Here is a 22948-nt window from a genome sequence, read left to right on the forward strand (position 1 = left end):
GAACCCTGTCACGGTTCTGGGAGGGAGGGGAAGGGGTGAGGGTAGAGGTGCGGGAAATGGGCCAGACACGGTTGAGGGTCGTGTCAACAACAGTGGGGGGGAATCCTCGGTTGAGGAAAAAGGACATATCAGAAGCACCGTCATGGAAGGTAGCATCATCAGAGCAGGTGCGTTGGAGATGGAGAAACTGGGAGAATGGAATGGAGTCCTGACAGGAGGTAGCGTGAAGAAGTGTAGTCAAGGTAGCTGTGGGAGTCGGTGGGCTTATAATGGATATTAGTAGACAACCTATTCCCAGAGATGGAGACAATGAAGTCGAGGAAGGGAAGGGAAGTGTCAGAGATGGACCATGTAAAGGTGAGAGAAGGGTGGAAATTGGAAGCAAAGTTGATAAAGTTTTCCAGTTCGGGGCAGGAGCAGGAAACGGCACCGATACAGTCATCAATGTACCAGAAAAAGAGTTGGGGGAGGGGGCCTGAGTAGGACTGGAACAAAGAATGCTCGACATAATCCACAAAAAGACGGGCATAACTAGGACCCATGCGGGTACCCATAGCAACACCTTTTACTTGAAGGAAGTGAGTGGAGTTGAAGGAGAAGTTGTTCAATGTGAGAACAAGTTCAGCCAGGCGAAGGAGTGTGGTGGTGGATGGGGACTGGTTGGGCCTCTGTTCAAGGAAGAAGCGGAGAGCCCGCAAACCGTCCTGGTTGGAGGATGGAGGTGTAGACCACTCTGCAATGTTCCAGTGAACATCAACGCAAGCTCGAGGAACAGCATCTCATTTACCGATTAGGCACACTACAGCCTGCTGGACTGAACACTGAGTTCAATAATTTCAGAGCATGACGGGCACCCCATTCTACTTTTAATTTCAGTTATTTTTTCTTTTTTACATTTTTTACAATTTCTTTTTGTTGTATGTTTATTTCATTTCATCTTAGTTTGTTCAGTTTGCTTACCCACTGTTTTTTTTCATGATTGTACTTGCTGCTGTTCAATCTTCAGTCCGTTAACACCCTATCTGTACTAATGCTTTGTCTTTCAACACACCATTAACATATTGTTTGCCTTTGCTGCATGACCTTTTGGTCAGCTATGTGACCTTGTCCAATCTACACCTTCTCCTTTGTTATCTCTTGCCCCACCCCAACCTCACTTGCTCATAACCTTTGACATTTCTAATATTTGTCAGTTCCGAAGAAGGGCCACTGACCCGAAACGTTAACTCTGCTTCTCTTTCCACAGATGCTGCCAGACCTGCTGAGTATTTCCAGCATTTCTTGTTTTTATTTCAGATTTCCAGCATCTGCAGTATTTTGCTTTTATTTTTATGTATGACTCTGGAGTCAGATCTTGTTCTCATCATGAACATCTGCAGGCTGGTAGGCTGGTAATGTTCAGGCAAGCAGGAGTAGCACCAGACAAAGACAGTCCTCCCATGGATCTGGTAAGCAGGGGAAAGCTATTGGAGGAGGATAGTATGGTCAACTGTGTCAAAAACTGCAGAGGTTGGGTAGGGCAAGGGTGGAGAATAGTGATCGTCACAGAGGGCTTAATTTGTGACCATGGCCATGGAAGTCACGTTAATGAACAGGGCAGAAAGGCTAACTGAAGGGATTAGAACGGAGAGATTTTGAGGTGAGCTGGATATGGAGCTGGGTGCCAGTGACACATTTGAGGATCTTAGAGATGGGAGGGAGGTCAGATATAGGCAATGGTTGGAGAGGTCAATGATGGGTCTTTGATGAGAGGCTAATGATGGCAGTTTTGAAAGGGAGAGGAACAGTGCTTGAGAAAGTGAGCCATTAACAATGCCAGTTAGCACAGGTGTCAGGAGAGGTTGTCAAGTGGTCAGAAGACGAGTGTAATGGGGATCAATGGAGCAGTAATTGAGTCTCATAGAAGATTTACATTGAGTATGCAGCACAGAAATAGGTCATTTAGCACAAGTGTTTTACTCCACATGAATCTCCTCCGATTCTAATTACTTCTTCCCACCCTATACTCTATCTCCTTCTATTCCCTCCTTCCTCATGTAAGCATCGGTCCTCCCCATAAATGCTAAATACTTCAACCACTCCTTGTGGCAGCAAGTGCCACATTCTCATCACTCTCTGTGAAACAAATTCCTCCTAAATTCTTTACCTGATCTGTGAGCAAATATTTTATATTTATATCCCTTGTTCTGGACTCACCCACAGGTGAAAACAGTTTCTCCATGTCCATCCTCTTCGTCTTTTTTTCCAGAGAATAGATCCCCAGCCCACTCAATCTTTCCTAATTGTTGCATCCTCTCGATTCTGTTAACATTCTTGTAAATCTTTTCTGCAGTTCCTCCACTACTTCAATATCCTTTTTGTATTATGGAGACCATAACTGCTCAAAGTACTCCAAGTGTGGTCTAACCAGGGTTCTATGAAAGTTTAATATTACCTCCCTGCTTTTGTATTCCACTCCTTGAGAAATTAACTCCAGTGCTTTGTTTGCTCTCTTTATGGCCTCATCAACGTGGGTCGCTACTTTGAGTGGTTTTTACATCTGACATTAAAGATCTTTTTGCTCCTGTACCCCACTTAGTTTCATACTTTCCAATTAATAAGTTTCCTCCTCATTCCTCCAACCAAAATAAACCATGTCATATTTTGCTATATTGAATTGAATTTGCCATTTATCCACCCACTCTGTAAGCCTGTTTCTGTCATCTTGTGTTTTGGTGCAATCCTCCACATTATTAACTCTCACCCCCAATGTGGTATCACCCTGACAATCTTGAGACCATACCTCCAATTTAAATCCAAATTGTTTATGTATCTGATGAATTAGAGTGGATGGGAGACTATGGGGAGGTTGGGAACAGGAGGGAGAGGAAGGGGAGGAATTGGCACAGGCAGCTGAATTCTCACAATTTTAGAGATGAAGAAATGCATGAGCTCGTCACAGTTGGTGAGGGTGAGGGGTGGATGGAGAGAATGGGGGCTGGGGAGGGAAGGGGTTTGAGGAGGTGATTAGTCAATGAGAAAACCAGTCTTTGCTCTAAAAGAAACCCTCTTATCTAGCTGCAGATGGGCATTGGCAGAGACCTGGGAACATGTTTGCCTGCCTGATCTCCACAGAGAACGATGTATGATGGAAGACTTGAAAAAAAAAGTGAGGATAAACCTTAGATTTGTAAAAAAGCATTTACAAATTAAAACAAAGGCCCCAGTGGGTACGGATATGCAGTGAACTGTGTGACTTGTTACTTGTCTCTAAACTAAGTATATTCTCTTCTGTGCCTGGCGGCACCTAAAGCAACTTATTTCTTCCACAGCTTTACATCCAGCGGATGGTGCTCTGGGTCATTTCCATTATGTGGACAGTTGACTCGCAACTTCCTACCAGGAGAACTGGCTAGATGTGATGGGGGAGGGTCACTCCACTCCCATCAGACACGAGCATCCCTCTAGATGTCAACCCAGTGTTCAGAGATCAGAACAGAGCGGGTCTCTGCTTGCCGGGGTGTCAGGAATGCCATTCAATCCCAAAATCTTCCCACTCAGAAGTGGGAATGCCACCACCCAGCCAAGACTCATTCCCAAACTATTGACAATATTCACTCAGATTAGTTGCATTGACCTAAGGATCTCTCAGCAAGGCAAGGCAACAATTCAATGTGTGCAAATGTTTTCTCTGAGTTGGTACAAGCTACAGTTGGTAGAACGTGAAGGAAGTTGGCTGATGTTTTCTGATAGCTTGTTTTCTTTTTGTGTTCGTGCTTTGGTTTTAATTACCTGAAGTATTTTCCCTTTCCCTCTGCTCTCCTGAAGCCTCTCGCTGTTGCTGAGATACAGCGCTGCAATGCTTTTCAGTAGCGTAATGGAGCTATTCTTTATTTGTGAGGTTATGGAAGTGTTACAGGATTAGTAACCCAGAGAATGTGAGTTCAAATTCCACCATGGAAGTTTGAGAATTTGAATTCAGTTTGTCAAAATCTGGAAATAAAAAACTGGCATCAGTTTATAAAAAAGTGCCCACAAAACATATGAATTGACTTAAAACTCCAACTGGGTTACTAATGTTACTAACGTACTTACCTGGTCTCACCCATATATCCCTCGAGACCCACACCAATGTAGTTGACTCTTAACTGCCCTGAGGAGTGGCCTAGCAAGCCACTCAGTTGTATCAATACACTACAAAGAATGGATAGAAGCAGTATATAAAAAGAAAGAGAGTAGCTAAAGTGAGGGTGGGACCCTTGGAGGATGCAACTGGAGAATTGATAACGGGGAACAGGGAAATGGCAGATAATTTAAACCAACATTTTGCATCGGTCTTCACGGTGGAGGACACTATAAACATCCCACAGATATCAGATAAGCAAGGAGCTTTTGGGAGGAAAGATCTTGTAACAGCCTCTATCATGAGGGACAAAGTATTTGACAAACTAATGGGACTAAAGGCAAACAAGTCGCCAGGCCCTGATGGCCTGCATCCAAGGGTTTTAAAGGAAGTGGCTGCAGCGATAGTGGAGGCATTGGTCAAAATATTCCAGAACCCACTGGATTCCAGGAGGGTCCCAGCGGATTGGAAAACCGCTAATGTGATGAATGTTTAAGAAGGGAGGGAGACAAAAAGCAGGAAACTATAGGCCAGTCAGCCTAACATCGGTCATTGGGAAAATGCTAGAGTCCATTATTAAGGAAGAAATAGCAAGACATTTAGAAAAGCTTAACACAATCAAATAGAGTCAACATGCTTTTGTGAAAGGGAAATCATGTTTGACAAATTTGCTCGAGTTCTTTGAGGCTATAACAAGCAGAGTTGATAAAGGGGAACTGGTAGATGTGGTGTATTTGGATTTCCAGAAGGCTTTTGATAAGGTGCCATATAAAAAATTATTGCATAAGATAGGAGCTCACGGTATTGGGGGTAATGTATTAGCATGGATTGAGGATTGGTTAACTCATAGAAGACAGAGAGTCGGGATTAATGATACTTTTTCAGGTTGGAAAGACGTACCTGGTAGAGTGCCAAAAGGATCAGTCCTAGGGCCTCAATTATTTACTATCTATATTAATGACTTGGAGGAGGGGGCAGAGTGTAATATATCTTAATTTGCTGACGATACAAAAATAGGTGGGAGGGCATGTTGTGATGAGGACGTAAGGAATCTACAAGGGGATATAGATCGGTTGAGTGAGTTGTCAAAAACTTCGCAGATAGAGTTTAATGTAGGAAAGTGTGAGGTCATGCACTTTGGTAGGAAGAATCAAAAGACAAAATATGATTTAAATGGAGAGAGACTCCAAATATGTGCCCGTACAGGGATTGAACCTGCGTTGTTGAAAACTTTCTGTATCATACACTAGCCGTCTAGGCATTAGCCATACCTCAAACCATTGGGCTTCCTGCTCTTTGTGGCATGGGTACACACTGGCTTATAACCCGAACTGGTGAGAGAACTCAGTGTAAAGCATTGACACTATCTAAACAGAGAGTTGGAAAATTCAGGCAAAAGGATTAAAATGATTGTGCTTTTACAACACAGTGGCGCAGTGGTTGGCACCGCAGCCTCACAGCTCCAGCGACCCGGGTTCAATTCTGGGTACTGCCTGTGTGGAGTTTGCAAGTTCTCCCTGTGTCTGCGTGGGTTTCCTCCGGGTGCGCCGGTTTCCTCCCACATGCCAAAGACTTGCAGATTGACAGGTAAATTGGCCATTATAAATTGCCCCTAGTATAGGTAGGTGGTAGGAAAATAGAGGGACAGGTGGGGATGTGGTAGGAATATGGAATTAGTGTAGGATTAGTATAAAATGGGTGGTTGATGGTCGGCACAGACTCGGGGGCCGAAGGGCCTGTTTCAGTGCTGTATCTCTAAACTATCTAAACATGAGCTCTCTATTTCAGGATGAGAAGGAAGTGGAAAAGATTTTTGACATGCCTCCATCATGGGTACAGGAAATTATTATTCCTGCTAAAGGTAAAAGGGCTTCTATATAATGTTATATAATGTTCCTCAAGGTAAAAATTAGGGATAAATGTTTATTAATGAATGAATCAATCTTTAATCAGCCCAATCTAATTACTGAAACCAGTTTTATAATAATTATTTACTTATTGTTTCATGATGCACCTGAGATGTATCTCTCTGACTTTCTAAGCCTTCAAGTGATAGCTATACACTTGTGTTTAAAAAGCAACTGTTATGTAAGAAAGAACTTGAATTCACTTTTATCAATCTTATCAATGTGTGTCACAGACACTTTTGAAATGCAGTCACTGATGCTTTGCAGGCAATTTGTGCACAGAAAGATCCCAGAAACTGCAAATGAGATGAATGACCTGTTTTCCTTGTGGTGGAACTGGGTGAGGGAATAATACTAGATAAGACACTATAAGAACTGCCTGAAAACTGCAGGCAAACATGGCAGCCATTCTGGGCAACCTCCAACAAATAACCATATCAGCTCAGTTGGTGGCATCGTCACCTGATTCAGAAGGTTGTGGATCAGACCCTTTCAAGTGGCCAAAAAGAATCTCATGGCAGTATTTGAAGAAAAGCAAGGAATTCTCTTGGTTTATGTGTGTGGTGTGCAAATTGCCAAAAGCATTCAAAAGTAATTGTAAAGTGCTTTGGGATGTCCCATGGAAGTGCTATATAACTATAAGCTTGTTCCTTCTTTCATCTCCGTTCTTTAATCACTAACTCCATCCCTCTGCCTGGAAACTATCTGAGGCTGAGCGAGACTGTTTGCAACCTTTGCATCATATTTGACCGCAAGACGAACTTCAGACCACACATCTGCACCATCGTTAAGACCATCTATTTCCACCTCCAACACATCACCCATTTCTCTGCCGTTGCCTCAGCTGATCTGATGCTGAAACCATCATCCATGCCTTTGTTACCTCTAGACTTGACTATTCAAACACACTCCTGGCTGGCCTCCCATGTTCTACTTCCATAAACTTGAGGTCATCCAAACTCTGCACCCCCCGTCCTAACTTGCACCAAGTGTCATTCACCCATCAACCCTGTATTCACTGACCTGCATTGGCTCCCGATTAAGCAACGCCTCGGTTTTAAAATTCTCATCCATGTTTTCAAATCCCTTCATGGCTTCACTCATCCCTATTTCTATAATCTCTAGCCTCACAAACGTCTGAGATATCTTTGCTCCTCTAATTCTGGTCTCTGATTTTAATCGCTGCACCATTTGATGATCATGCCTTCAGCTGCCAAGGCCTTAAGCTCTTGAATTCTCTCCATAAACCACTCCATCTCCCTGCCTCTTTTTCCTCCTTGAAGATGCTCCTTAAAACCTACCTCTTTGACCAATCTTTTAAGAACACAAGAAATAAAACTGGGAGTAGACCATATGGCCCCTTAAGTCTGCCTCAACTCCACTTTCCTGCTAGCTCCCCATATCCCTGATTCCCTGAAAGATCAAAAATCTATCTAACCCTGCCTTGAACATATTCAATGATGGAGCGTCCACAACCCTCTGGGGTAGAGAATTGAAAGATTCACAACCCTTTGAGTGAAGAAATTTCTCCTCTCAGTCCTAAATGATCGACCCCTTATCCTGAGAATGTGCCTCCATGCCCTAGATTCCCCAGCCTGGGGAAAAGCGTTTTCAATGTCTACTCAATCCAGCCCCTTTAGAATCTTGTATGTTTCAATGAGATCACCTCTCGTTCTTCTAAACTCCAGAGAGTATCGGCCCAATTTACTCAGTCTCTCATCATAGAACAACCCTCTCATCCCAGGAACCAATCTAATGAACCGTCATAGAATCATAGAATGGTTAGAACACAGAAGGAAGCCATTCAGCCCCTTGTGTTAGTGTCTGCTTTCTGCAAGAGCAACTCATCTAGTCTTACTCCCCTACCCTTTCCCGGTAGCCTGCAATTTTATTTTCTTCAGGTGCTTCTCCAGTTCCCTTTTGAAACCCATGATTGACTCTGCCTCCACCACACCCTCAAGCAGTACATTCCAGATCCTAACCACTTGCTACGCAAAAAGATTTTTCCTCATGTTGGTTCTTTTGCCAATCTCCTTCAATAGATGTCCTCTGGTTCTCGACCCTTCTGCCAATGGGAACAGTTTCTCTCTATCTACTATCTATCTTAAGGGGGAGGGGGAGCAGCCAGAGGTCGTGGTACATATCGGTACCAATGACATAGCTAGGAAAAGGGATGAGGACCTGAAAAGTGAATATAGGGAGTTAGGATGGAAGCTGAAAGGCAGGACGAGCAGAGTAGTAATCTCAGGATTGTTACCGGTGCCACGTGCTAGTGAGGCTAGAAACAGGGAGCGAGTGCAGCTGAACACGTGGCTACAGAACTGGTGTAGGAGGGAGGGATTCAGATATGTGGATCATTGGGATACCTTCTGGGGAAGGAGGGACCTGTACAAGAAGGGCGGGTTGCATCTGAACTGGAGGGGCACCAATATCCTGGGCGGGAGGTTTGCTAGAGCTCTTCGGGAGGGTTTAAACTAGTTTGGCAGGGGGATGGGAACCGGAGCCACGGATCAGTGGATGGGGTAGCTGTTGAACAGGCAGATACAGAGTGCAGAGAGTCTGTGAGGAAGGTCAGACAGTTGACAGGGCAAAGTTGCAGCCAGTATGATGGGTTGAAGTGTGTCTATTTTAACGCAAGAAGTGTCAGGAATAAGGGCGATGAACTTAGAGCATGGATCAGTACTTGGAGCTACGATGTTGTGGCCATTACGGAGACGTGGATATCACAGGGGCAGGAATGGATGTTGGATGTTCCAGGGTTTAGTTGTTTCAAAAGGAGTAGGGAGGGAGGTAAAAGATGTGGGGGAGTGGCATTGCTAATCAGGGATAGTATCACAGCTGCAGAAAGGGAGGTCGTCGAGGAGGGTTTGTCGACTGAGTCATTATGGGTGGAAGTCAGAAACAGGAAAGGAGCAGTCACTTTGGGAGTTTTCTATAGACCCCCCAATAGCAGCAGAGACATGGAGGAACAGATTGGGAGGCAGATTTTGGAAAGGTGCAGAAGTAACAGGGTTGTTGTCATGGGTGACTTCAGCTTCCCTACTATTGATTGGAACCTCCTTAGTGCAAATAGTTTGGATGGAGCAGATTTTGTCAGGTGTGTCCAGGAAGGTTTCCTGACTCAATATGTAGATAGGCCGACTAGAGGGGAGACTATGTTGGACTTGGTGCTTGGCAATGAACCAGGCCAGGTGGCAGATCTCTCGGTGGGAGAGCATTTCGGTGATAGTGATCACAACTCCCTGACCTTTACTATAGTCATGGAGAGGGATAGGAGCAGACGGGATGGGAAAATATTTAATTGGGGGAGGGGGAATTACAATGCTATTAGGCAGAAACTGGGGAGCATAAATTGGGAACAGATGTTCTCAGGGAAATGCACGACAGTAATGTGGAGGTTGTTTAGGGAGCACATGCTGCGACTGCTGGATAGGTTTGTCCCGATGAGGCAGGGAAGGGTTGGTAGGGTGAAGGAACCTTGGATGACAAGAGATGTGGAACAGCTAGTCAAGAGGAAGAAGGAAGCTTACTTAAGGTTGAGGAAGCAAGGATCAGACAGGGCTCTAGAGGGTTACAAGGTAGCCAGGAAGGAATTGAAGAATGGACTTAGGAGAGCTAGAAGGGGACATGAAAAAGTCTTGGCGGGTAGGATTAAGGAAAATCCCAAGGCGTTCTACACTTATGTGAGGAACAAGAGGATGGCCAGAGTGAGGGTAGCGCTAATGGAGGGAACTTGTGCCTGGAGTTGGAGGAGGTAGGGGAGGTACTAAATGAATACTTTGCTTCAGTATTCACTAATGAGAGGGACCTGGTCGTTTGTGAGGACAGCGTGGAACAGGCTGATATGCTTGAACCGGTTGAGGTTAAGAGGGAGGATGTGCTGGAAATTTTGAATGATATGAGGACAGATAAGTCCCCGGGGCCAGACGGGATACACCCAAGGATATTACGGGAAGCGAGGGAAGAGATTGCTGCGCCTTTCGTGATGATCTTTGCGTCTTCACTGTCCACTGGAGTAGTACCGGATGATTGGAGGGTGGCAAATGTTGTTCCCTTGTTCAAGAAAGGGAATAGGGATAACACTGGGAATTCTAGACCAGTCAGTCTTACGTAGGTAGTGGGCAAATTATTGGAGAGGATTCTGAGAGACAGGATTAACGATTACTTGGAAAAGTATGGTTTGATTAGAGACAGTCAGCATGGCTTTGTGAGGGGCAGGTCATGCCTCACAAGCCTTATTGAATTCTTTGAAGATGTGACAAAACGCATTGATGAAGGAAGAGCAGTGGATGTGGTGTATATGGATTTTAGCAAGGCGTTTGATAAGGTTCCCCATGGTAGGCTCATTCAGAAAGTAAGGAGGCATGGGATACAGTGAAAGTTGGCTGTTTGGATACAAAATTGGCTGGCCCATAGAAGTCAAAGGGTGGTAGTAGATGGAAAGTATTCAGCATGGAGCTCGGTGACCAGTGGTGTTCCACAAGAACCTGTTCTGGGACCTCTGCTGTTTGTGATTTTTATAAATTACTTGGATGAGGATGTGGAAGGCTGGGTTAGCAAGTTTGCCGATGACACGAAGGTTGCTGGAGTTGTGGATAGTGTGGAAGGCTGTTGTAGGTTGCAACGGGACATTGACAGGATGCAGATCTGGGCTGACAAGTGGCAGATGGAGCTCAACCTGGAAAAGTGTGAAGTGATTCAATTTGGAAGGTCGAATTTGAATGCGGAATTTAAGAGCCGCGAGGTTGAGGTTATGCTGCAGCTCTATAAGGCCCTGGTTCGACCACACTTGGAATATTGTGTTCAGTTCTGGTCGCCTCATTATAGGAAGGATGTGGAAGCTTTAGAGAGGGTGCAGAGGAGATTTACCAGGATGCTGCCTGGACTGGAGGGCATGTCCTACGAAGAAAGATTGAGGGAGCTAGGGCTTTTCTCATTGGAGCGAAGAAGGATGAGAGGTGACTTGATAGAGGGGTACAAGATGATGAGAGGCATAGATAGAGTGGATAGTCAGAAACGTTTTCCCAGGGTGGAAAGGGCTATCACCAGGGGGCATAATTTTAAGGTGATTGGAGGAAGGTTTCGGGGAGATGTCAGAGGTAGGTTCTTTACACAGAGAGTGGTGGGTGCATGGAATGCGCTGCCAGCGGTGGTAGTAGAAGCAGGTACATTAGGGGCATTTAAGAGACTCTTGGATAGGTACATGGATGATAGTAGAATGAAGGGTAGGTCGTTACTTAGATCTTGGAGTAGGTTAAAGGTTCGGCACAACATCGTGGGCCGAAGGGCCTGTACTGTGCTGTACTGTTCTATGTTCTATGTACTCTTTCCAGACCCCTCATGATTTTGAGCACTTCTATCAAATTTCCTCTCAACCTTCTTTTCTCTAAGGAGAACAGCCCAACTTCTCCAATCTATTCTCGCAAATGACGTTCCTCATCCCTGAACCTTTCTCGTTAATCTTTTCTGTACCCTCTCCAAAGCCTACACATCCTGCCTCAAGGACAATGCCCAGAATTGGACACAATATTCCAGTTGAGGCCAAACCAGAATTTTATGAAGGTTCATCATAACTTCCTTGCTTTTTTACTCTTATGCCTCTTTATAAAGCCCAGGATCCCATATGCACTTTTACCAACTTTATCAACCTGCAGACATCTTCAACAATTTGTACCCCCATGTCTCTCTGTTCCTGTATCTCCTTTAGAATTGCACCCTTTATTTCATAATTCCTCTCCTTGTTCTGCCGACCAAAATGTATATAATTTCACAGTTCTCTGCATTAAATTCCATCTGCCATGTGTCCGCCCATTCCACCAACCTATCTATGTCCACTTGAAGTCTGTCACTATCCTCCTCACAGTTCACATTACTTCCAAGTTTTGTGTTGTCTGCAAATTTTGAAATTGTGCCCTCTACAGCCAAGCCTATGACATTAATATAGATCGAGAAAAGCAGTGGTCCTAGTACCGACCCCTGGCGAACCCCACGGTATACCTTCCTGCAGTGCAAAAATCAACCAATCACCACTAGACTCTGTTCCCTGTCACTCAGCCAACTTTGTATCTATGCTGCCATTTTCCCTTTTATTCCATGGGCTTGAACTTTGCTGGCATGTCTATTATGTGGCATTTTATCAAATGCCTTTTGCAAGTCCATATACAACACATCAACTGCATTACCCTCATCAACATCTTTGTTATCTCATCAAAAAACTCTATCAAGTTAGTTCAATATGATTTGCCTTTGACAAATCCATGCTGGCTTTCCCTAATTAATCCCCATTTGTCTGAGATTATTGTTTCTACAAGCTTCCCACCACCGAGGTTAAACTGACTGGCCTATCGTTGCTGGGTTTATCCTTACACCCATTTTTGAACAAGGGTGTAACATTTGCAATTCTCCAGTCCTCTGGAACCATCCCTATATCAAAGGAGAATTGGAAAATTATGACCAGTACCTCTGCAATTTCCAACCCTACTTCCCTCAACATCCTCGGATGCACCCTCCATTCACTGTGATTTATCAACTGTAAGTACAGCCAGCCTTTCTAATACCTCCTCTTTATCAATTTTTAGTCCATCCAGTATCTCAACTACCTCCTTTTTCACTAGATTCCATCATTTTCCCAACGACTGATGTCAGAGTTCCCTGCTTTCTCACTCCCTTTCTTGATTCGTGGGTTACATTTGCTAACTTCCAATCTGCAGGGGCAGTTCTCGAATCTAGAGAATTTTGGAACATTATTTCCAGTGTATCCACCATCTCTGCAGCTACCTCTTTTAAAACGCTTGAATGTAGGCCATCAGGTCCTTTAAGTTTCTCTGCTGACACATATTACTTTAAGTTCCTCACTCTTATCCCCTTGGTTACCCTCTATTTCTGATATGCAGTTTGTGTCTTGTATTATAGAGACAGACACAAAGTATTTGTTCAACATCTCCGCTATTTCTTCATACCCAATTATAATTTCTCCTGTCTAAAGCTCCCTTCTCTCACTCTGCAACATTGATGGTTTGTGTCCAGCCCTCAGTACCAAGTCCACTTTGTAGGATTTGTGTGTTGATGAGACTACTGTTATTTAATTGGTGATCAGTTGAGATTATTGCACCATGATCATACCCTGTGCTCCAAGTTACTTTTAATATTGTTTGAACAGAAGCAACATATAAATTGCAACTATGCAATTTAAACTGAGCTACTGCAGCAGATGCAGTCTTTCTCCAGCCACCAGTACCGGAGTTTTCAGAGCAGATCTGTGCTGGGCAATGAGTATCCCCAAAAGGTCCCCAAGTATAGTGACAGAATTAAAGGAATGATTTCTTGAAATCACACTGTGAGCAGAGAGCTTTGCCTGTTGAGAACACATATTGGGAATCAGGTGTGCAATTTCTCCTTTCAGAAAATTGCGCGCCCAAGTTTTTGATGCAGTCTACTCCTCTTAATCCAAAGTCACTTAAGTGAAATTATCTGTTTGATCTATTTTTCCCCAATAGGAAAAGTGCTTTGTGAGTTATTTAAATTACTTCATTTGAACTACTGGGTTGGATTTTATGGTCACCCCTGAGGCAGGGCCAGAGGCGGAGGGGGCACAAAGAATTGTGATTGGTAGCAGGGGGCGTAGGGCTCGCTGTCAAGTGATCTTATCAGGGTCGGGATAGGCCGATGACGGCCTTCCAGCCCAGAGATCAATTGAAGCCCATAAGTGGCCTATTAATGGCTAATTAAGGGCCTCTTCCCGCCACTGCTAGAATTTTGCCAACATAGGGGGGTGCCTCTGCCATGCGGGGAGGGCGCCTTGTTAAACAAGACACCTTCCCTGTGGGCTTGGGGTAGTTCCCTCCTCTATGGGTAATCTGACACCCATGGAGGGCCCTGACAGGAACCACTTCACCCTCCCCAGGAACCCTTCACCCTGGATTGCATGATCACCCCCTCGCTGCACCCCCCCCTCGCTGGGGCCTTCCAGACTGGCCCTGGCAACCCTGCCTCACCCACCTCTGGTCCAGGGTCTAGCGCTGGGCCTGGGTCCAAGGCTTCTACAGTACTGGCATTGGCCACTGCTCCCAGTGGCGCTGCCAATACTGCTGAGCTGCCAGCCCTTTGATTGGCTGTCAGCTCATGGAGGTAGGATCCCCGTCTTTAAAATGACGGATTTCCAGCTTGTAAAACTTGGATGTAAAACAACTGAAGGATCGCTCTTTCAGTGGGGTGGTGGGGGGGGGGGGGTGGTGGCAGGAAAAGGTCGAGGCAGTGTTCCCCCATGTTTTCGGCCTGGCACTGGAAGCTCCGCCACCTACACAAAATCCAGCCCTCAGTATAAATTGAATTTTTTTCAAGCAAAATCTTTTCATTTAAATGATCCTTTCATTTAAATGATAAACAACACCAAAGGGAACAAAAGCAAAGAAGTTATGCTAAGCCTTTATAAATCAAAGGGTCGGCCACAGCCGGAATATTGTGGCCAATTCTGAATGCCACACTTCAGGAATGATGTCAACACCTTGAGGAGGATGAAGGGGGATGTACTGGAATAATACCAGTGATGAGGGACTTCAGTGATGTGGAAAGACTGGAGATGCTGAGATGGTCCTCTTTACAGCAGAGAAGGTTAAGGGGAGATTTAATAGAGGTGTTCAAAATTTTGAAGGATTTTAGAGTAGATACGGAGAAACTGTTTCCACTAGCAGGAGCATCAGTAACCAAAGGACACAGATTTAAGATAACTGACACAAGAATCAAGGGGGGGGAAGATGAAGAGAATTTTTTTAACGCAGCAATTTGTCCTGATGTGGAAGGCGCTGCCAGAAAGGGTAGTGGAAGTAAATTCAATGGCAACTTTCAAAAGGAAATTGGATAAATACTTGGAATTGAAAAATGGGTAGGGCTATCAGAAAGAGCAGGGGAATGGGACTGATTGAGTACCTATTTCAAAGAGTCTGGGAGCATGATCACATAAAATTGACCTGCAACTGGACAGTAACAATAAGGTGATTTTTGTACTTCTTGCAGACATTGAAACACGCTGTCCAAAAGGTGAGAAGATTATTCAGTATAAGAAGGCAAATTTAGAAAAGTATGCACCATACTTGAACATTGATGGAATGGTGAAGCGACTGATTGAATACGAGGACATCGAGTGTAAGTTTTAGTGGTATTATATGTTTTCATCAGCTTTCTTCCCATTTATCCCCCTGCTCTTCTGCAGGCGTTGTGGTGTAGTGGTAATGTCACTGGATCAGAAACCCAGGTTACTATCGTGGGTACAAGGGTTCAAATCCCACCATGGCAGTTGTTGGAATTTAAATTTAATTAATACATTCAATTATTTTAATAAAAATCTAGATTTGAAAGCTAGTCTGAGTAATGGTGACCATGAAACTACCATCAATTTTCGTAAAAGCCCATCTAGTTCACTAATGTTCCTTCCTTAGGGAAGGAAATCTGCCATCCTTACCTGGTCTGGTCTGCGTGTGACTCCTGACCCACAGCAATATGGTTGATTCTTAACTGCCCTCTGAAATGGCCAAGTAAGCCACTCAGTTGTACAATACTGCTGTACAAAAGGTCATCCACTGAGCACTTCTGGCTGAAGATGATTATAAATGCTTCAGCCTTGCCTTTTGCACTGCTTGTTGGGCTCCCCGATCATCGAGGATGGGGATGTTTGTGGAGCCTCCTCCTCCAGTTAGTTGTTTAATTGTCCACCATCATTCATGACTGGATGTGGCAGGACTGCAGAGTTTTGATCTGATCTGTTGGATGTGGGATCGCTTAGCTCTATCACATGCAGCTTCCACTGGTTAGCATGCATGTAGTCTTGTCCGAGTGTATCAGGCCTGTGTCCTCAGTACCTTGCTCTACGGCAGCGAGGCCTGGACAACGTATGCCAGCCAAGAGCGACGTCTCAATTCATTCCATCTTCGCTGCCTTCGGAGAATACTTGGCATCAGGTGGCAGGACTATATCTCCAACACAGAAGTCCTTGAAGCGGCCAACACCCCCAGCTTATACACACTACTGAGTCAGCGGCGCTTGAGATGGCTTGGCCATGTGAGCCGCATGGAAGATGGCAGGATCCCCAAAGACACATTGTACAGCGAGCTCGCCACTGGTATCAGACCCACCGGCCGTCCATGTCTCCGTTATAAAGACGTCTGCAAACGTGACATGAAATCGTGTGACATTGATCACAAGTCGTGGGAGTCAGTTGCCAGCATTCGCCAGAGCTGGCGGGCAGCCATAAAGACAGGGCTAAATTGTGGCGAGTCGAAGAGACTTAGTAGTTGGCAGGAAAAAAGACAGAGGCGCAAGGGGAGAGCCAACTGTGCAACAGCCCCAACAAACAAATTTCTCTGCAGCACCTGTGGAAGAGCCTGTCACTCCAGAATTGGCCTTTATAGCCACTCCAGGCGCTGCTTCACAAACCACTGACCACCTCCAGGCGCGTATCCATTGTCTCTCGAGATAAGGAGGCCCAAAAGAAAGAAAAAAAGAAAGAAGTCTTGTGTTGTAGCTTCACCAGGTTGGCACCTCATTTTTAGATCATCACAGTTGAGGACAGCCATTTGGCCCATCTTAGTTCTTCAACAGGATGCACACCTCTAGTGAATAAAAGAATGGTATTCTGTGAAGGAAACAGATTTAGAAGCCAAACTTGTTGACAAAGAATGCTTGATAGACGTCAGAGTCCCACAGCTCTCTGTTTACAAATAACCTCATCACTAAGAATGAGTAGTAAAAGGATAGAGCACAAGGTGGAATAAAAAGGGATTCAAAACTTTTTTTTATCTTCCACAGGTACTTCTTTTGTGAAGGTGACAGAGTGGTACTCAAACAGAAAGGACATGCTGGAGAAAATTGAACGTAACATGAGAACTCGGATCATTACAGAGTACTTTAAAAATGGCAGACACATGGCAGTCAAAAGTAAGGGCAATGAAATGATTCAGAAAGAGGATACATGACTGACAACAGTGGTTCATAAAAGAGTTAGATCACAGAAAGGCCCACCAGGCCCTTCAGGGGTCTCCTGGATTGTAGGAACTACTCAGGCCTGCATTGCACACACAGTGTGATTAATCTCTGCACCCTACCCCAGGATTCTCACCACCAAAAGGGAGCCTATTGCCACCAGGAGCAGAAGAGGATTCTAAAAAATTATTTTTGGCCTCAAATAGGTAATGCATTGGGGCTGAAATGGAGGGAGGGAAGTGCTCAGTTAGATGCTCTCCCTCCATTGAAAGCAGCTTGAGGCCGCACTACCACTACCCGTGGGGCCTTACCACCATCTTTCACCAGGTGATAGCCTGCGGAGTCACAATGGGAGGCATTCTCACTGAGTTCCTACTATATGTGAGCCCACAGCACAAAACTATTGCTTATTCAGCGGTAAATCAGTAGTTGTGATCAAGCTATGAGTAAAATCAATGTGGGAAATTGAAGTACCCCACTGATGCACAGCAGGATTCTCATCTGCACCTTAATGGACCAGAGCAGAGAGGGATGCACTCTGCATCTCATAGTTCAATAGCTGAGTTGAGGTTGCTTGCCATTGGGTGCCTGAAATACTAAAATATTCCGTTTCCTAGCAATAATACCACTTATCAAAATGCTTTGGAGTCAAAAAAAATTAGTATTTAGTGCAAGCGTAGCAATTGTGAATTAAATATCCCTATGAATAAATGACTAATGCTCCTCCTCTTCTTTCTTCCTTCACCCTCAGTTTTTGAAATCAAGACGCATCACTCATCCCATTGTCTCCTGCTTTAACTTTACAGCAATCTCTTTTCCTTGTTCCCCTTAAATCAATAGTGTTATTTTTGTGTTGGTATTGAAATAATGCTGATCGGAAAACCAAAGCTGCCAATTCCTTGCAGGAGTACTCATTCAAGTGGCCACTATTCAATTGTAAATGGCAAGAAGCAATTCAACTTTGGGGGTTGACAGGTGATGTCAACATAAACATTTTGATCAGGATGGGAACTCTGAATTCAAGGGTGTAGAGGCCAAGGGGTAGCATCCTTACTGCTGCCTTGCCTGAGTACATGCTAACTGAGCACACACCAGGGAGTTGAGTGCCTTCCCCATGCACAATTATTATCCTTGCTTTATTGTAGTGGGAACCAAGATGAGGGGCTAAAGGTCACAGTTTTAGGCCACCATCAGTGTATGGGAGTCAGCTTCTGATCCTTATCCAGCAGCTGCTGCTGGAATATATGGACATGGCTGAGGACAGGGTTGAGCTTGGACTGCGGTGCCTCATGTCTGAGTAGCCTGTTATTATCTAAGCTGGCACACGAATTGTCATTTGTGGGGAGAAAGTGGAGGTGAGGGCTGTCAGTGGCTATGAAACCATACACAAACAAGTGTTGATACCATGAAAGGAGGGAAGAAAATTGGCAATAAATAGACTTGGATAATAGAGTATGGAATGCTTTGGATCACTTTGACTTTGATGTGCGGACTGATTCCGACAGTCTCATTTACTACACCACCCCTCCCTGGTCTTTATATCTTGCAGGGCACCTGTATAGATCATCTGAACCAGAGACTGACAGGACATTGAAGTACAGCAGCAAGCTACGTGTGGATGGGCTGGTGAGCAGAGTGGAAACCCCTACAGAGATAACAGAGAAATTCAAAGACAGACCAGATTTCCTCATTTACAGACAAGCAACATTTTCCAAAAGAGTGAGGAAAGTGAGGCTCCCAGGAACTATTCAATCAAACTATCGCACCATTGCAGTAAGTAATCCAATTCCTCCCCCTTCCAGCGTTCCTATTTTGTCCTCAGTGCACCTTCTGTGAAAATTGTTACTTGTGGCAAGTCTCTGACTCTTCGTCAAGTGACAAAGGTTCAAGAGTGAGTCTAAAAGAGCACGTGCCAGTGAGCCAGTCAACCTTTGAGGGCATCATAGCTGAGATTTGTTTGTCATCTAACAGAGGGTCACAGGTCAGCGGTGAGGAGCAAAAAGTATCCCATGTACACTGAGACCAATTGTATTCCTCACACCATCATCCTCAGAGACCCTTGACCATTTGTAGAGCCCTTGCCACCATTCCAGATTTTCAAATTAAACCTATGCTCAGAATTTCCTCCTAATTTATTGGGGGAAGATCAGTGGAAATCCCATTGATGCAGTTTACCCTGAGCTTCACCCTAAGTTATAGTGGCTGGTGAGGGAAAGCTCTTAAGGAAATTCTCTGTGTGAGAATCAAATCCGCTACCTTCCTAGTCTATGTGGCTCAGTGCCACTTAACACAGTGCACACAATATTACACAGTAGAGAAACTTTGGCAGAAGATCCTTGGAAACTCTGGGAAAATGTTTCTGTAAATTGTCCGCTGACAGTACAATCAGGAGAACTGCCTTGAAAATCAATCCTGCCCCTGCGTGGGAGAAGACCTGGGCTGTGTTATGATGCCTCCATTTAGATGAGGCAATAGAGAACTGCTGGTATCCAAAATGTTCTCACAATGATAGTGCAGAAAAACTGTAAAACATTTTTTTTTAATAAATGTTGTGAGCTGTGGCTCAGTGGCTTGCACTCTCATCTCTAAGTTAGAAGATTCTGGGTTCAAGTCTCACTGTTGACACTTGAGTGCCGTACTTTCAGATGAGAATTTAAAACGAGGTTCTGTCTGCCCTCTCAAGTGGTGTTACGACTGAGGCGGGAGGAATGCACTGTTTTTCTAGTTCCACTTCTCCACAGGTCACAGCATATATTTAAATGTTTACCCAGTTACCGATATAGAACATAGAACATTACAGCGCAGTACAGGCCCTTCGGCCCTCGATGTTGCGCCGACCTGTGAAACCATCTGACCTACACTATTCCATTTTCATCCATATGTCTATCCAATGACCACTTAAATGCCCTTAAAGTTGGCGAGTCCACTACTGTTGCAGGCAGGGCGTTCCACGCCCCTACTACTCTCTGAGTAAAGAAACTACCTCTAACATTTGTCCTATATCTATCACCCCTCAACTTAAAGCTATGTCCCCTCATGTTTGTCATCACCATCCGGGGAAATAGACTCTCACTATCCAACCTATCTAACCCTCTGATTATCTTATATGTCTCTATTAAGTCACCTCTCCTCCTCCTTCTCTCTAACGAAAACAACCTCAAGTCCCTGAGCCTTTCCTCGTAAGACCTTCGCCCCATACCAGGCAACATCCTAGTAAATCTCCTCTGCACCCTTTCCAAAGCTTCCACATCCTTCCTATAATGCGGTGACCAGAACTGCACGCAATACTCCAGGTGCGGCCGCACCAGAGTTTTGTACAGCTGCAGCATGACCTCATGGCTCCGAAACTCGATCCCCCTACTAATAAAAGCTAACACACCATATGCCTTCTTAACAGCCCTATTAACCTGGTTGGCAACTTTCAGGGATTTATGTACCTGGACACCAAGATCTCTCTGCTCATCTACACTACCAAGAATCTTCCCATTAGCCCAGTACTCTGCATTCCTGTTACTCCTTCCAAAGTGAATCACCTCACACTTTTCCGCATTAAGCTCCATTTGCCATCTCTCAGCCCAGCTCTGCAGCCTATCTATGTCCCTCTGTAACCTACAACATCCTTCGGCACTATCCACAACTCCACCGACCTTCGTGTCATCCGCAAATTTACTAACCCACCCTTCTACACCCTCATCCAGGTCATTTATAAAAATGACAAACAGCAGTGGCCCCAAAACAGATCCTTGCGGTACACCACTAGTAACTAAACTCCAGGATGAACATTTGCCATCAACCACCACCCTCTGTCTTCTTTCAGCTAGCCAATTTCTGATCCAAAGCTCTAAATCACCTTCAATCCCATACTTCCGTATTTTCTGCAATAGCCTACCGTGAGGAACCTTATCAAACGTCTTACTGAAATCCATATACACCACATCCACGGCTTTACCCTCATCCACCTGTTTGGTCACCTTCTCGAAAAACTCAACAAGGTTTGTGAGGCACGACCTACCCTTCACAAAACCGTGCTGACTATCGCTAATGAACTTATTCTTTTCAAGATGATTATAAATCCTATCTCTTATAACCTTTTCCAACATTTTACCCACAACCGAAGTAAGGCTCACAGGTCTATAATTACCAGGGCTGTCTCTACTCCCCTTCTTGAACAAGGGGACAACATTTGCTATCCTCCAGTCTTCCGGCACTATTCCTGTCGACAATGACGACATAAAGATCAAGGACAAAGGCTCTGCAATCTCCTCCCTAGCTTCCCAGAGAATCCTAGGATAAATCCCATCTGGTCCAGGGGACTTATCTATTTTCACACTTTCCAAAATTGCTAACACCTCCTCCTTGTGAACCTCAATCCCATCTAGCCTAGTAGTCTATGAGGAATTGGTCAATCATAGACTCTATTTTTATCCCCGAATAAAATACACCAACCAGTTTTCTTTAATAAATAACAAAATTATCAGTTTATTATAAAACAAGTCTTAACCAGTAACGGAGCAAAGCATAAACACACAAATTGAAATATAAAAGTTCCCTTTTTACCTTAGCCCCCACCCCCACACACACACCACATACACACACCCCGGTTAACCGAAAAACTAAAGAGATTTACTCTTTTAAGCTCTATTACAAAAAGAATACTTTGGCCAAATACTTGCTAATTCTTGAAGAAAAAAAGGGAAGATATGGTAAGATGTCAGATGTCCTTTGTTTTGGTTTGGCATCCCAAGTAAGCATCAACGGCTGTCACTGGGATTCCCCTAGAACACTTCTTGTCTGGCGACTTGTTAAGTTTTCAGTTTTAAATCCCAATTCCTCAAAAAAAAATTAACCAAAAAAAATGGATGGACATAAAGAATCGCATGGCACTATTTTAAAAAGAAGGGTACGGGAGTAAGCCCTGTGTCCTGTCCAACCTTTATCCCTGAATGAACATCACTAAAACAGATTATCTGGTTATTTATTCCATTGCTGTTTGTGGGATGTTGTTGTGCACAAATTGGCCACTGCATTTCCTGCTTTATAACAGTGGCAATGCATCAAAAAGTACTTCATTGAGTGCAAACCACTTTGGATATCCTGAGACCATGAAAGGCGCTATACAAACACAAGTCTTTCTTTGCATCTCCATTGTTGTCACTGTTCCTGTAAAACCATTTTAAAACAATATTGAAAACAACAAATAATATATATGAAAGAGTTGTTGGTTTCTCACTTTGCCTTTTAGAAAATAACAGAACGTTTTGCCAGAAACAGAAATAAGCCAGCTCACCAGGATGTGGCAGAGCAAGTATTCCTGATCGCTTCGGAGCATATCCATCTGACATATCATCGAGAGGATGACATGATCACAGCAGTGAAACGGGAGTTCATCCTCCCCCCCAACTTGCTGCAAAAGGATGACCAAGAGGTTAACATGGAGCAGATTGTCGTCACTTTCGAGGTACAGTAACACAGTATCTGCACATCAAAATGTACATTGTTTTTATCGTCATTGTCATGATATGGACATCACTGGCAAGACTGGCATTTATTGCCAATACATAGTTGTCCTTGAGAAGTTGGTGGTGAGCCGCCTTCTTGAACTGCTGCAGTCTGCACAGTGAAGGTACTCCCACAATGTTGATAGGCCATTTGATCCAGGAGTTTGACCCAGCAACGATGAAGGAATGCTTATATGTTCAAGTCAGGATGACTTTGAAGGGAACTTGCAGGTTGTGGTGGTGTTCCCATGCACCAGCTGTCCTTGTCCTGCTAAAGATCACGAGTTTGGAAGGTGATGCTGAAGAAGCCATGGTGAGTCTCTGCAGTGCATTATATATATAGTACACACTGCATGCTGGAGGGAGTGGATGTTTAAGGTATTGGATGGAGAGCCAATCAAACCGACTGCTTTGTCCTGGATGGTGTCTGTAATATAATGCAATGTAGGGTTGTTACTGGGCACAAT

At 44.4% G+C, this 22948-nt stretch overlaps 1 protein-coding gene across 3 annotated transcripts in view; it reads left to right on the forward strand.

Annotated features, from left to right (window-relative positions):
- ccdc135 (coiled-coil domain containing 135) overlaps positions 1-22948 on the forward strand; it is a 140301-nt gene that overhangs the window by 47357 nt on the left and 69996 nt on the right. For all 3 annotated transcript variants that reach the window (XM_068039643.1, XM_068039644.1, XM_068039642.1), the window contains exons 9-13: positions 5891-5963; positions 15022-15150; positions 16810-16938; positions 18533-18756; positions 22226-22441. In XM_068039643.1, the coding sequence (XP_067895744.1) occupies positions 5891-5963; positions 15022-15150; positions 16810-16938; positions 18533-18756; positions 22226-22441 (771 nt within the window). The remainder of the gene's footprint in view (positions 1-5890; positions 5964-15021; positions 15151-16809; positions 16939-18532; positions 18757-22225; positions 22442-22948) is intronic.

This window comes from Heterodontus francisci, chromosome 9 (assembly GCF_036365525.1).
Source record: "Heterodontus francisci isolate sHetFra1 chromosome 9, sHetFra1.hap1, whole genome shotgun sequence".
NCBI lineage: Eukaryota > Metazoa > Chordata > Chondrichthyes > Heterodontiformes > Heterodontidae > Heterodontus > Heterodontus francisci.